Consider the following 12,803-nt stretch of genomic DNA (forward strand, 5'->3'; position numbering starts at 1 on the left):
ATCAACACTAGTTACCGTAAATATACCAGCAATCCAGTGGATCACCATTGACTAAATGCCCCTATACTGTACATGATAATCACCCATTTTCACCTTCTTTAACCTATTCAACTATTGCAATACACCAGGGATTGTAACATTTAGAGAGTTCTGTATTGATCATTATTGGATTTTTGCATCTTTTGATGCAAATTTTGTCTTCCAGTGACAGACTGAAACTTCATTTAAAGCAAACTACCCAGATTGGTCATCTTTGACTCATATCTATTACTAAGGAGTATAGGGACCTAATCAAGGACTTTGTTAAATGGTGCGACTCAAACCACCTACACCTGAACACCAGCAAAACCAACGAGATGGTGGTGGATTTTAGGAGATCCAGGCCCCTCATGGACCCCGTGATCATCAGAGTTGACTGTGTGCAGAGGGTGTAGACCTATAAATATCTGGGAGTGCAGCTGGATGATAAATTGGACTGGACTGCCAATATTAATGCTATGTGTAAGAAAGGACAGAGCCGACTATACTTCCCTAGAAGGCTTGCATCCTTCAACATCTGCAATAAGATGCTACAGATGTTCTATCAAACGGTTGTGGCGAGCGCCCTCTTCTATGCGGTGGTGTGCTGGGGAGTCAGCATAAAGAAGAGGGACGCCTCACACCTGGACAAACTGGTGAGGAAGGCAGGCTCTATTGTAGGCATGGAGCTGGACAGTTTGACATCTGTGGCAGAACGATGGGCACTGAGCAGGCTCCTGTTAATCATGGAGAATCCACTGCATCCACTAAACAGTATCATCTCCAGACAGAGGAGCAGCTTCAGCGACAGACTGCTGTAACTTTCCTGCTCTACTGACAGACTGAGGAGATCGTTCCTCCTCCACACTATGCGACACTTCAATACCACCCGGGAGGGGGGGGTGGGGGGGTGGGTAAACGTTAACATTATTCAAAGTTATTGTCTGTCTGTATACCTGCATTGTTATCACTCTTTAATGTAATATTTTCTTTATCAGTATGCTGCTGCTGGAGTATGCGAATTTCCCCTTGGGATTAATAAAGTATCTATCTATCTATCTATCTATCTATCTATCTATCTATCTATCTATCTATCTATCTATCTATCTATCTATCTATCTATCTATCTATCTATCTATCTATCTATCTATCTATCTATCTATCTATCTATCTATCTATCTATCTAAGGTGATGCTAGCCTTTGTGGATGAAGATTCAGACAGTACCTCCAGATTATATCGAACAATTCCAAACAGGTTACACTGTAATGATCTTAAGAAATGAGGGAAAAGGAGTCTTAGATTTAAATTTCAGAAAAGTAATGGAATTCAGCCATTTATAAAATACATTCTATTGTAGTTCAATATGTGCTAAGCAGGACATAATTTAGCTAGAAAATATTAATTGATCACATAGTTAATATCTCATCTAAAATTGTCTAAAGTATACCCAGGGTGTAAGTGTTGTCATCATGCGTCCACATCACATGTTTTGGGAATGTCGTGCACTTAAACCTTTTTGGTAAAAATATTGGTATATCTCATCAGCCTTGGATTTAAAATTATTCCTAAAGATCTTAACAGCAATATTTGGAGTAAAACCAAAGGTGTGTTTTTCAAAGTTTATATCACACTATTTGCAAGAAAACGTTTATTCACCTAAAAGAATCCAAATCCATGTCAAGCCTGTGGGAAGGTGTTGTTGGGTCATGGGGGGTGCAGGAGCCTATTCCAGTCAGCATAAGGCCCAAAGCAAGAACAAACCCTGAACAGGGCACCAGTCCATCACACATCACTCACCCAACTACACAGTAGGGCCAATTTAATATCACCAATCCACCTAATCAGCATGTCTTTGGACTGTGGGCGCAAACAGGAGCACTCGCAGGAAACCCATGCATACACAATCCATACAGCGAAAGCACAGGACGCAAACTCTAGGCTTTTTTATTGCGACGCAGCAGACATGACCACTGTGCCATTGTACCACCCAGTTTTATATTATCTGAAATTAGAAAATTAAATCCCCTTTACCAGGTTCAGTTTTTTTCAGCACAGCAACAGCTCCGTTCTGTTCAGTACATATATTGCCCATCACACAAATAGCATTATTAAGGTCTTCAGTCATCCTGCACAATCACAAAATAGTAGGGGACAATTATCACTGACATTTTTATCCATAGATCATAAGGGTACACAACAGTTAGCCCCACTGACAACTGTGGAAGTGTTTCTCATATAATTTCTCTGAAGCTGCTTTTAATGTGTAGTGTTTTATTGGTATTATACTACTGTCACAAGTCAGCAGGAAGCATATAAATAAGAATGTCATTTACTGTGAGACCATGTCAATAAATTCAAACCAAAATTTAAATTATGGAAATTAGCCATTGTTTACATCAAGGGTAGACAACTCTGGTCACATTGTGCCACAATGGGGAAGAATTTTTTTTTCAAATCACTTTCTTCATCTGAAGTTAATCTTTGTCGTAGATTACATAGAATATTGAATTAAATGGCTTGTTTTGATTTTTATAGTGTAAGAATAGATGTTATTTAGGACAAATAAAGTCTATTTATCTATCTATCTATGAATGAATTTTGTTTCACTGTAAGATTTAAAAGATACTTACTGCTTACTCTATAAACTGTAGCCACTTAACAATGAAGCAGGTATCTAATGGCTAGCAACCTTATTCAGCACATTTGCGCACGTCAGTGTTTATCTTGAAGCAGATGTTAAACGAAACATTTAGAAAGAACAGAGGACAAAAAATCCTCAGGATTCTGTACTAATTACCTCTGGACCCCAGAACCTTCTGATTTTCCAATATCTCATCATGAATGTAGTTTTAGGGCAAAATTGGCTTCTAATCAAGAAATTGGTTGCTGTCATGATTTTCACTCGTGTTTGAATGTTTTGCGCCATCTGGAATATTTTGCATCATTTAGTTTTATTTATATTTTACTTTTATTTATATTTTAAAATCTTTTTGCAGAAGTGTGAACTTCTGCCCTTTCCAATTTTTTTAATTGAACAAATATTTCCAGCTTATTAACAGAACTTAATGTTAGGCAGTGCCATGTCTATACCACTGGCCCTTTAGAGATCCAGACAAATAATATTATAATTGTGTTTATTTTCACTTGAAAGAGTTATGAGAGATTTTGGAGGACACTATTTTTGCCATTTGTGATTTTCCCAGTTAAAGTAAGGTGGAGGAAAGGCCATCTATTAACTTCCTGTTTGATATTTTCCATCATATTACCAAAATTGCATTTAAAGAAATCTTTATGTTTCATAGTAATGAACATTCCCAGATTTTTAAAGTGTTCTAATGTATTTAGTGAAAACTCACGTAACATGCTTTGAAAGGCAAAAGAGTCATGGTTTCATATTAAGAAATCATTTTAATAACGTTGATTGTTTCATAAAAGCAAAGTTGTCCACCTTTTTTTTGTGATGAATCTAGTTGCTGTCATTGTAAATTATATTAATCTTGATGTTGTGATGAATCTCTACTCTAGTTTTCAGATCAAAACAGTCCTACTGTTTTACAAGACCTCTGAAGATGTATTTTCTTTTGTGATTCAAAATCACATAATGCTAACAAGTCAAAAGTTCTTTTGTGACACCATCTATAATTGAGTCACATGACAGAAAAGCATTTAAGTACTACAAAAGTAAAACAAATCCAAAATAGACTATTTGCACCTGCATTGTATTCATGACTCAAGAAAGTAGGGTTATTTTTCTTCATGGTCACATTAATTATTTGAAATTTAAAACCTCTGCACTGTATGTTTGAAAGTCATGAAAATGACTTCATTGATTGTAAGTGATGACTTATTTTCCATGATGTATATAGCAAACTGTCCTTAGGCCTAAAATGCAAATGATTGTTTCATGATATGAAAAAAACAGTTGGGAATGTAGTTGGGTTGCGGCAAGGTTCCTTAAGGTCTCCAATCCAAAAAAAAAGCTGCTTCTCAGGTTGTTTGAATGCCTAAACATTTAGTGCCTGAGCTGTTAGTAAAATAAAAAACTGCAGAGTTACTAAAAACACATAAATATTAAAAAAAAGGACTGCTATCTAATTGCACTACCTAATTTCTACTTTAACAACATAGCAAAAATGTCATCCTTTTTTAAAAAAAAAATTGTTTTGAGAGTCTCTGAAAAAGAATTTTCAATGTACATGTGCAGAATTTAACTTGGATATTACAGTGGGTGCAGATTTAGGAGTCCTGTGTTCATATCTCAGCCCAGTAACTGTCTGTGTAGAGTTTGCACATTATCACTGTATATTAGTGGGTTTTTCTCTGGGTATGTGCCACACATTTCAAAGATATACATGTTAGGTAAATCTGTGACTCTGTATTCGACCTGTGTGAGAGTGCTTTGCAATGGACTAATGTTCTGTGTGGGGTTGGTGTCTTTCATTGTAGCCCATGCTGGATGGCTTTGGCTTCCATAGCCCTGAACTGGTTTAAGTATGCATGGATGACTTTTATAGTGCCATAAGAGGTTTAAAATGACCATTTCTGCTATTAGAAGCATTTACTCTTTTGGTTTATTTAGTGATGCCTTTTGATACTTCCATAAATGATAATCTTATGGTTATATTCAGATCACTTATATAAATTGCAGAAAATATTTTTACCTGACAAATGATGCAAGTTTTATGAAATGTCTCAATAATTTATTCACTAAGATAGCTAGGTAAAAAAAGAAAGCTTATGTAACATGAAAACTATATTAATGGTTTCACTTCTTGTTTCATTGATCTTCTTTAGATGGTTTTGCTCCTCACTTATGCTCACTGATAATTTGTTCAGACAAGAACTCAAACCTTATTACAGATAACTCAATATTATGGATAGCACCACAGGGCACGGAGTTGGTTTGCTTGAAAGTAAATACTCATCACTCGACTTAATGTAAAGTCATATCTCTCACTCTTGTTTCTGGACACTCATTTCCTTTATTTAGGAACTTTCATTCTAATTTCTAACAGAAGGCTGCAGTGAATTTTTTTTTCCTTTGACCAAGCTTGTAAGTATTTAATTAACTTCAAAGCAATTCTGTTAATAAATGTTATTTAAATTTAATAATAATAAATATTGCAATACATATTTATTTATTTTCATTATTACAGTCAAATGTTTTACTGACATAATTGTAAATTGTTTTAAAAATAATCAATAATTGATATACATTTTGATATAATAATATTCTTAAATTGGATAGATGAATAGAATTAACTTAAAATGCTCGCAAACAGTACACAGTGATACAATTACATTAGGAATGACTCACCTAAAAAGTTCATGAAGTCATTTGGGAATTTCTGATAAGGGATGAATTTAATACAACTGGAAACTATCCAAGACAGCAAGTAATTGCTTCTTTCCAGTAATTATATCATTAGCAAACTGATAAAATGCTTAGCTATAGTGTAATAAAATAAATTTGTTCACAACATACAGTTGTCCTGATTCTTTTTAACATAAGGCATTTTTTCTTTAATTTACAGGTTTGATAGCGTTGGATATTATAATTGAAAAACTGAACTATCTTAATTAGACTTCTTAAAAAGGCTCTTTATGCTTCAGTGGATGGCGAATGTGTGGATTTAGAAGCACAAAACAACGTCATGGGAAAGACAGGGCAAAGTTCTGTGGAGATCAGCTCTCCAAGTGAGGATAAGCAAGCTATACCATTTGAGGATATAGACCTTGACAATCCTGAAAAGCCAAAAGACACCCTTCCTGAACGAGGGACTTGGAAGGGCAAGTTCGATTTCCTGCTTTCTTGTGTTGGTTATGCCATTGGATTGGGAAATGTTTGGAGGTTTCCGTACCTCTGTGGCAAAAATGGGGGAGGTAAGCTTGATGATGGAAAATATATATATATAATTATTAATTTTTTATTCTTCTAATAGTTTAAAGTATACATTGATTACATTAAAAATCAACCTGAAAACAGAAATACTGTAAAGCTGGAAATAGATACTTATGTTTATGGCGGAAGGTTTTGACTGCAGACCTATTAAAAAAAAAACAGTAATGACCTTCACAAAACTCAAGTATTGTATCGCAAAAGATTTTTTTTTTTTTGGTTCTTTATTTCGCCTTATACAATTTCTTGTATTAGGAATTTGTTAGTTTTCGCATACCCCTTGGGGTCAGAGCACAGGGACAGCCATTGTACAGCACCCCTGGAGCAATTACAGGTTAAGGATCTTGCTCAAGGGCCCAGAAGAGTAGGATCTCTTTTGGCAGTGACGGAGACTCGAACCAGCAACCTTCTGGATACCAGTGCAGATCCTTAGCCTCAGAGCCACCACACCGCCCCACATTATTACAAAAAAGCACAGATCTTCACTAGAAAGTGCAACCCTTTCAGAAAATAATTTTGCTTTTTGAGTAATAATACAGAGAATAGTAGAAACACAGGTGAGAAAATGTATGAAGGATTGGGAATTGCAACACATCTGAAATGATGAGCCATCACTGAGGCTTGGAAAGGACAGATATGGTGTAGGCACACAAAATATATTGCAAATTCCTGGTTTAAAGACAATGTTTAATCTCAACATGGAAATTATCAGACTGTACAGACATACTTGCATGTACAAAGTATCAGGGGGAATGCCTGGTAAGGAATTAGTTTATGTCAGGGTGCTCTGTAATGCCCCATTGCACTCCAGAAAGGGACACTGACCGCTACCTAGACATCAGTCGTCATGAACTAAGATTCACCAGGATGAATGAGGAGACAGGCAATTCTTTCAGTTCAAATGTGTAGCAGAAGTTTATTGAACAACAAAGAATTAAAATTGTAAAAGTGCAACAGTGAATAAATTAATTCAATAAATAAGTCTTCTTTAAAATCATGTCCTTAAAAATGGACTTTGAGGGCTCCATAAATAAAAAATAATAATAAATAATCCCTATAAATAAATTTTAAATCCAAAACAATCCTTCAATGAAGTATTGCCCTCATCTGGATGTCATCATGGGTCTCTTTTCACATAGCCTGCCCAGTGGTGTTGTTAGGGGTATTTACCCTTTGTCCAGCCCTGATCTTTGAAAAGCCTCCCCCTACTCATCTAATTTATTTAGGCTTCCAGCCCTGATCTTTGAGATCCCAGATCCTCCACCGTCTAAAAATCCATACGACATTACGAAAACTGCACGGGGAACATGTTACACTTCTCGGCACACTTGTTGACTGGACAGACACTTTACGGGTGATCATTCAATTTTACATCTAACACATATGTTAAAATGCTGAAGCTAACAATGACCCAGAACCTGTCGCATCCCTGTCTGCCACCTCAATCAGTGCATCACAAACGGTCACCGGAGCTCACCATGGCACCCTGGCCTACAGCAGATGACTCTATACTATGGAAGCTCCAGTCTTTGAATGAAGGTTCCTGTGGCTTCTCTCCACTTTCATCTGCTTGTTACATGTCAGCAGATTTAATCATAGCTGCACCTTGGAACCTCTGCACCAGCCATCAGTCCTGCTCCATTTCAGTAGCACTACAGAGCTGATGCTACACGTCTTGTCCTCTCACTTTACCATTGAATACCTCTCCTTCTAACAAGTGATCGCTCTTCCATTCTTGTTTCATGGTTTTTGTTCTTGTTGTTTCTGACTAAGCACTTACCTCTTCACCCTTTATATCCTTGTAACACTCTGCTGCACACAACAAAGCTAAAGCTTGATAATTACTGCACCGACAGGAATTACTTCAGCTGTCATATGCACTCATGTGCGATGAAATATGTAAAAGCCACTGGAAAAATACTGTATTTAAAACCATTAAATTAACTAATAAATAAATCAATCTAAAACACCTGCGGTGGGTTGGCACCCTGCCCAGGATTGGTTCCCTGCCTTGTGCCCTGTGTTGGCTGGGATTGGCTCCAGCAGACCCCCGTGACCCTGTGTTCGGATTCAGCGGGTTGGAAAATGGATGGATGGATGAATCTAAAACACCTTGATTTACAACATGCTCTTTGAAATGGGCATCACGAACCTTAATATACACTATAACTCAATGACAGGGACATGGCTAGTGTTAGGTGAATATAATAGGCAGAATAGTATATTGTAAGATAGCTATTGGAGGTTTTCCTTTCGTTACTACAAAGGACATGGCACAGTAATAAGGATGAAAGCTGAGCAACCAAATTAGACACAAAGTTAAAGAATAAGACCAACTGCTTCTCTTTGCAGGTAGGAGCCCAGCAGGTGGTGACACCTATAGAAAATCTTCCAGGAAACATCACATTTATAGCCTGATGATCATATATTCCAGCAATCCTATTCATGTTGCATATTTCATAGTATTATAAAAAAAAAGATGGACATCTGTTTTACATTTCTAAATGATAAATCAATAGTTGCTCCTCTCATTTAGAATTATGGTCGAATGCTTGTTTTTTAGAAAGCTGCACCTGCAGTACAACTGAAGCATCTTATCTGTATACTGTAACATTTATTTGCCTACTTGGATGCTGCATGAAACTTAAATACAAAATAGTTTTAAAAGCTATCATAATATACTGTGATATTAACAGACTTGAGTCACAAAGAAAAGTTGGGGAACCTGCAGATCCCCCGTTTAATCCAGGGGTAGTGAGGGAAAAATCTAGCCAAAATAAACAACACTCGAGGGTGGTAAAACAAATAAAGAATGTAGTGCTTCTAAGTGACCCTGCTCAGTCATGGTTAGTCAAAAAAATGACAGCCTCTTTCCAGTCCCGATTGGTTTTGCATCACTGATTCCCGGAAGAGGAGAGGTCCTAATTTACATGGACCCAGAAGTGATGTCACTCGCCTTCCATTCAAGGTTACCGTAAACTGTGAATGGAAAGAGAAATTGTGCTAACAAAAGCAGTCCCTCTCTGCTCCAGGTGGTGCTTACCTACATAGAGCCATGAGGATGCCTCCTAATCACATGTGCCTGACAGTATATTATTATGATTATTATTAATTCCATAAGTATTTTAATAATTTCAGTTGTCTTTTTTTATAATATATTTACTTGTGACAGGACAAGATTTAACCCAGTCATAACAAATTTTAAATATTTCTGAGAAATTCTAGTAGACACAATTTTGTGGATTGTGTGGCTACATTTTTCTGACTTCTTTACTATAAATTCATTGGTGACATTCAATATAAAATAAGATCATCAATCCCAGTACACTCTAAAAAAGAATGTTTTTTAATGGCACTTCATGGTTTTTTACTGGGTTGTTTCATTGTTGCACCTTTGCTTGACAAAGCCTCATTTCATTCTGGGTTCTTGGCATACGAGTTCGGTTTTTTGTGCTTTGAAGAAGTTCCTAATTGTAGAAAGAAGGAAAAAAACTAAAATTGTTAATGATCGGCTACCTAGCAGGACATAACAGTTTAAGAAAACCTGGACTTAGCCAGAGTTACTTAGCCTGGATGTATGCTGTAAGAGTCCTTTTAAAATCAGGAACCCATTGGGATTTCACAGATCTGTTACCATCAAGTCACAATTATTTACTGTATGGAGCTTATCATGGATCTAAATAAATAAATGTTCTTTCTGAAACCTTCATGTGAATTGGTCTTTTGGGAACAAAAAAGGTTCCCCTATGGTACTGTTCTGAAGAATAACTCTGGTACCATTATTTTTAAGAGTGTACAGGCAGAGTGGGGAGCTGCTAAATCTGACAAACTAAGTAAAAATGTAACTTGTTTTTATGTTGATTCTGTCTTTTTATTGATAAAGTACATAATTTCTGCATGTGTTGTCTAATAATATTATGATTTCTGAGTGCTAACATTTGTAATTGTTTTTTTAATTATAAAAATTTCACATGTGCTTTTTGATATGACTTAACATTAATTATAATACTGTCTGCAAATGTTCTTTATCTGATGTGTGCATTTCACATTTTGATGAATCATATATATTTTTCAGCGATAAGTTCGAAATTAGAAAAAAACTAGAATAAAAAGTTTCTTATATTAATAACTCAAACAGCAGTGACACAATGGGCTGAGTCACAATCTCATACTTCTTGTTCTGAACTTCACTGCTTGGCTGGTTTGCCTACCATTTAATGTTTGCATGGTCCCTTTGTGTTTTCAGGAGATCAGTTGGTAACACTTGTTTCTAGACTCTGGTTTAGGGTAGCACAGAGAGGTACTGTAATGGTCTCATTGAGATTGGAGGAGGCTAAGCAATTAGAAGATGAGTCACGAAGAACAGGCAGTAATCAAATTAAGGAGGCTAGAGGTAGATTTATACTGGCACACAAGAGAACATGAGGGGACAAACCAGCAATAAAAACATGGAAAAGATACTGGCACTAAGTTTTCTAGGAAGTATCTTTTATTTTCCTGTAAGGCTAAGGGAGGTGCAAAATTGGAGGACAGAACAGAGATGAGATCAGGGACAATAAGGGTCAGAATACCAGAGAAAGTCAAAAGTAGAAAAACATCTAAGGTGAAAACACAAAGATGAAATCTGAAGGTTAATAAAAGAAAAAAATTGTCTTTCACCATCTTGTTTTCCCTACTAAACTACAAAGTTTTTTGTTTCTATTTAGGCAGTGTCCAATACATGGATGAAGTCCTTGCTGTGCCACCATTTTAGGAAATTTGAGGTGATGTTATGTGTAGCAGAGAAGTTCAGTCATGTCACTAGTAATAATAGAGGTATCCACAACATAAACAAACAACAAGATGATGCAGTGGTGATGTCATTGTTGGAGCTATAAAATATATTGATGAGTGCTTAAACAGTTCAGAAATCCATAGCATACACACAAATGGGACACAGGGATCACCTTTTACATTCATTCACAGATACAGTAAGTATCACCTTGACAAACATTGGTTACTATTATCTAGAAACATGCTGTGGCTTCTTCTATCAACACATAAAAGCTTGAATCAAAAACAAATGTATTGATTTTTGAAAATGGATAAAGAAGCAACTAGGCCTACTAAAGCATAGCAGAATGGAAAATCCCCACTTTGTCCTATAGATATCAAACATCACATATAACATGTTACCGGCAATGTATGAAATGCAGGCATTGTATAGAATACCTAGGCAATATATAGAATGCCGAAAGTTGGACGTCAAAGTATGAAACGATTAATATTTCACACAATTCCTAGGCATTCTATGCAATGCCAAAAGACAAACCGCAAAGTATAAAATACTCCCGCTAATGACGTTTCTAATGTCACGTGACTTTCGACGCTCACCTCAGACGGAGAATTCCCTGTTTGCATTTCAGTGCAATTTAAAATAATTTTTTTTCTTCCTTGTTGCAACAAGTAGGTTCATATTTTATTTTCCTCAATAATAAAGTCCTGTACTTTATTTTGTATTTCTTTCTTTTTCATATAGTCCTTTCAATAAAAGCCTTTTTCATGACTCTCTTTTAAATTTCTCAAACCATCCCCTGCTTGATTTAAATGATTCCACTTCTGAATCACTCATTCCAGGGGTTTTCTTAATGAGGTCAGCATTCAGCTCCCTTGCTTTTTCACATATAACCGCCTCAGATATGCTATCACCCGCTAACTGTTTCTGGTTTATGCACACAAGCAACAACTTTTAAACATCGATTGCTTTAGGTCTTTGTTTCGTTAACACATTAACACCTTTTGCCACATCAGCATTCTTGAATCTATCTTTCTCTTTAAGAATGGTACATATTGTCGACATTGCTTTGCCATATTGGCATGCCAGATCAGCCAAACGAACACCATCTTTGTGTTTTTTAATGATCTCTTTTTTCAGTTATATGGTTATTTTCACTAATTTCTTCATGGGTGCATCCTTTAATGCTTTCTTAGACACAAAAGGTAAAGAATAACACCAACTGCTTCTCTTTGCAGGTAGGGACTGATGCCGCATAAACCATAAATGTTTGATTATGTTCGAAAATGCTCGGGTTCCGAGTAACTACTTGTGAGGGAAAAATGCTTATAAATTGGATTACTCGGGAAGAGAGGTGATCATGAACAACAAGAATATAATATAATATAATATAATATAATATAATATAATATAATATAATATAATTAGGAAATCGTGCTTGTAAAAATTTCACAAGAATAAAAGCATTAATGAAATGATGATGAGGGAGAGAAGAACATCACACATTACAGTAAAAAAGGAGATTATTTTAATAAGTAGTTACTTGTGAGAGGACTCAATATTAGAATAGTCACATGATTAGTATGGGATGTTATTATAGTCAGAACAGCATGAATATTTACAATACAAAGTGTAACATGAACAGGTTAACAGAACATATTGGATAAGAAGGGAAATGCAGGGCACATGTAAGTCAGTATGTGTGAAGTGTGGCCGTCAGGTAATGTAGTATACCGACATCTACAGTATAACAGTTGTCTTAAAACGCAATTTGTTGCATAAACGTTATTGTCAGCGAAAATATTCTCCTGTGTGTAACCTGCAAGTACCTGTACGTTTAACTAGGGTTTTGATGTAACTCAGGAAAATGTGTACAACTGGCCATGGGTAAAAACAGAGCCTGGCAAATAAACTCCAACGTTATTAAACATTTGTCGTTGTGACTTGGTGATAGTCATACAATATACTAAATGAATGGGGAATTGCCTACACCGTAATATAAAGGGAATATCTTGTTTTGAGTTGTCAGTGTTATGGAATCCCTGTAGTTTTTCCATCATAATGTTTTTTGTTGTCTGGAAGTTTGCCTCTGTTCTTCAGAAAGGTTGTG

The 12,803-nt window shown here is 36.0% G+C and overlaps 1 protein-coding gene across 1 annotated transcript in view; it reads left to right on the forward strand.

Moving 5' to 3' along the window:
* The first annotated feature begins 4,976 nt into the window (after positions 1-4,976).
* LOC114648210 (sodium- and chloride-dependent GABA transporter 1-like) overlaps positions 4,977-12,803 on the forward strand; it is a 61,266-nt gene continuing 53,439 nt past the window's right edge. The window contains exons 1-2 of the mRNA XM_028797143.2: positions 4,977-5,073; positions 5,555-5,903. Of these exons, the coding sequence (XP_028652976.1) occupies positions 5,675-5,903 (229 nt within the window). The 5' untranslated portion in view covers positions 4,977-5,073; positions 5,555-5,674. The remainder of the gene's footprint in view (positions 5,074-5,554; positions 5,904-12,803) is intronic.

The sequence above is a fragment of the Erpetoichthys calabaricus genome, chromosome 1 (genome assembly GCF_900747795.2).
Source record: "Erpetoichthys calabaricus chromosome 1, fErpCal1.3, whole genome shotgun sequence".
NCBI lineage: Eukaryota > Metazoa > Chordata > Cladistia > Polypteriformes > Polypteridae > Erpetoichthys > Erpetoichthys calabaricus.